The sequence below is a fragment of the Mandrillus leucophaeus genome, unplaced genomic scaffold (genome assembly GCF_000951045.1).
Source record: "Mandrillus leucophaeus isolate KB7577 unplaced genomic scaffold, Mleu.le_1.0 Scaffold1098, whole genome shotgun sequence".
In the NCBI taxonomy this organism is placed as follows: Eukaryota; Metazoa; Chordata; class Mammalia; order Primates; family Cercopithecidae; genus Mandrillus; species Mandrillus leucophaeus.
The window spans coordinates 224,812-227,632 of NW_012099187.1; the positions used below are offsets into that span (position 1 = coordinate 224,812).

General features: G+C 52.1%; 1 protein-coding gene across 2 annotated transcripts in view; it reads left to right on the top strand.

The window, feature by feature from the left end:
* The first annotated feature begins 2,392 nt into the window (after nucleotides 1–2,392).
* Nucleotides 2,393–2,821, top strand: part of LOC105546502 (lanosterol 14-alpha demethylase) — a 30,126-nt gene continuing 29,697 nt past the window's right edge. For both annotated transcript variants that reach the window (XM_011989717.1, XM_011989726.1), the window contains exon 1: nucleotides 2,393–2,753. In XM_011989717.1, the coding sequence (XP_011845107.1) occupies nucleotides 2,562–2,753 (192 nt within the window). In that variant the 5' untranslated portion in view covers nucleotides 2,393–2,561. The remainder of the gene's footprint in view (nucleotides 2,754–2,821) is intronic.

Consider the following 2,821-nt stretch of genomic DNA (forward strand, 5'->3'; position numbering starts at 1 on the left):
ATTTTGCAGACTCTGCACTTGATGGATCACCTGGCACCACCCAGACTAATAAACTGGCTTATCTGATCTTGTGGCCTCCTCTCAGGAACTGAGGGCAAGAAGACAGCTTCAACTCCCTATGATTTCATCCCTGACCAATCACCACACGTGTGTCACTGGCTACCCCCTATCCCTGCCCAGCAAGTTATACTTAAAAACTCTGCTCTCTGAATGCTCAGGGAGACTGATTTGAGTAATAATAAAACTCCAGTCTCCCACACAGCTGGCTCTGCGTGAATTACTTTCTCTATTGCAATTTCCCTGCCTTGATGAATCGGCTCTCTCTAGGCAGCGGGCAAGGTGAACCCCTTGGGTGGTTACATTAGGACTTAAAATAATAAATTATTAAGAACCCTAGAGAGCCATTTTTTAAAATGGATTATGTCTATCAATACAGTATTACAAACTAAAATCAATAAAAATATAAATTTATTGAAAATAATCTATGTTTACATAAATAATGTCATTTCACGAATATAGCTATATTTTCTTTTCTTTTTTTTGAGACAGTCTTGCTCTGTCGCTCAGGCTGGAGTGCAGTGGTGCAATCTCAGCTCACTGCAACCTCCGCCTCCCAAGTTCAAGCAATTCTCCTGCCTCAGCCTCCTGAGTAGCTGGGACTACAGGCGCCCGCCACCGCGCCAGGCTGATTTTTTTGTATTTTTAGTAGAGACGGGATTTCACCGTGGTCTCGATCTCCTGACCTCGTGATCCGCCCGCCTCCCAAAGTGCTGGGATTACAGGCGTGAGCCACCGCGCCCAGCCACAGTGATGCCTTTTAATCACAGGCATTATAGGAGGGACAGGTTGGTAGGAGGAGACAACGGGTTTAGTTTTGCATTTACTGACCGGAGATGAGTGTTAGCTCTCTAGGTAGAGGTGTTCCGCAGGCAACTAGTGTTGCGGGATAAATCATAGACGGGAGAGACCGAGCAGAGTTCAGGAGAGCCTTTATTATTAAGGTGATCACCGGCTCAGTCGGACTAGGGTCCAGAAAGTCTGAACCCCGAATAAAGGGATCAATCACCTTTTAAGCAGTTTGTGGCGGGAGTTACGTGCTGCAGGAAGCGTACTTGCAGAAGCAAGAACAAAGGCAGTTACTGTTTTACATTTGTTACACCTTACATCCTTGGGAATACCTGCTTTTGTAACACTTACCAGTTTTGTGACTTTACAGCAGCGCTAGGGAGGGAAGCAAGAACTCGCTGTGCCTCAAGGAATGTGAAACGATGGAACACAGATAAGACTCTCCGTGCATAGAGGAGAAATAAGCAGTTAATGTTCTCTCTTAACCCAGGCTTCCGGGGGGCGGGGGGTGATATATTACATTCTACCTCAAGGGAAAGGATATACTTCTTGATTAATATACTTACACACTTCATTAATTTCCCTTTCACTGGCGATTCCTAATCATTCCCCCAGGGCCTTGCAGTTTTGTCTCATTCGCTGCTCTATACCGTAGCTGAGCACAAAACCTAGTTCTTAACATTGATTAAATAAACCTGCTCAGGTGCTCCCATGGGTGATCTGGAAGGAGTTAAATCTGGTAGTCATGGGAGACGCTTCTGTGAAGCCATAGGAGCGAAGGTTGTGACGGCAGGACAGAACTCAGCTTCAGAATCTTTCTGGCCGCTAAACCTTCAAAGTGCCGTCCTTGGGGAATGCTGCCTCAAATGGCTCGCGAGGTCCTACAACATCTACATTTATTTTAGAAAATCTGTTTCCGTAAAACTCAGCATACTTAATCACCAACTTTTGTTAACTTTATGGTGGCATATTAATACCTGTCAGGTTGATTTTAGTAGGAGTGGGACGGGGCTGACCTCACCGTCCCACCCTTCGGTATAAGGCCAGCGTCTTCACGATCTCGCTTTTCACAACCCCAGTCCCTGAGGGCTTATTTGGAGCTGTCGGAGTCCCCAGGACGTGGCCCCGGAGCAGGGTGAGGTGTCACCGTTAGAGGTGTCACAGTTCCCGGCGCCCGGACAGGGGGCGGTGCTCACGCCCCAGGCCCCGCTGACGCGATGTAGGCCGAGATCACCTCAGGCGCTCGCGGTGCAATCACAGAGCGCGCCGTAGCCGGTCGAACTCGCCCTGAGATCCCTCCGCTCAGTGCCTTCAACGCCGTGCCGTGGTACCCCGCACCCGGGCATACAAAAGTGGGTCGCCCGCGATTCTCAGGGATTGATCGCCTCTTCAGCTAGGTTCGCCTCTTCAGCTAGGTTCTCTTCCGTTCCCGTACCACTGTGCCACAGGCGCAGCCCGCTTCCTCAGGTCCCCTATCCCGCGCAAGAAGACCACGGCTTCGCAGAGTGTTATTTAAGGGGCGTGGCCAGCGGAACATCCCGCCCCATTCTGTGACGCACAAGGTGGCGCGCGTGGGACCCGAGGGGTGGGGCTGGGTTTAGTAGGAAACCTGGGGGCCGGGGCCGCCTGTGGACGACCATCTGCCAGCTTCTCTCGCTCCGTCGACTAGGAGGAGCGGTGGCGACCTCGGCCTTCAGTGTCTTCGGCAAAGTGAAATGGCGGCGGCGGCCGGGATGATGTTGCTGGGCTTGCTGCAGGCGGGTGGGTCGGTGCTGGGCCAGGCGATGGAGAAGGTGACAGGCGGCAACCTCCTGTCCATGCTGCTGATCGCCTGCGCCTTCACCCTCAGTTTAGTCTACCTGTTCCGTCTCGCCGCCGGCCACCTGGTCCAGCTGCCCGCAGGGGCGGTACGTACATTCTTTAGGGTCCGAGTGGGGCGCGCGCCGCAGCTGAGGCGGCCGAAGGGCTGGCGTCG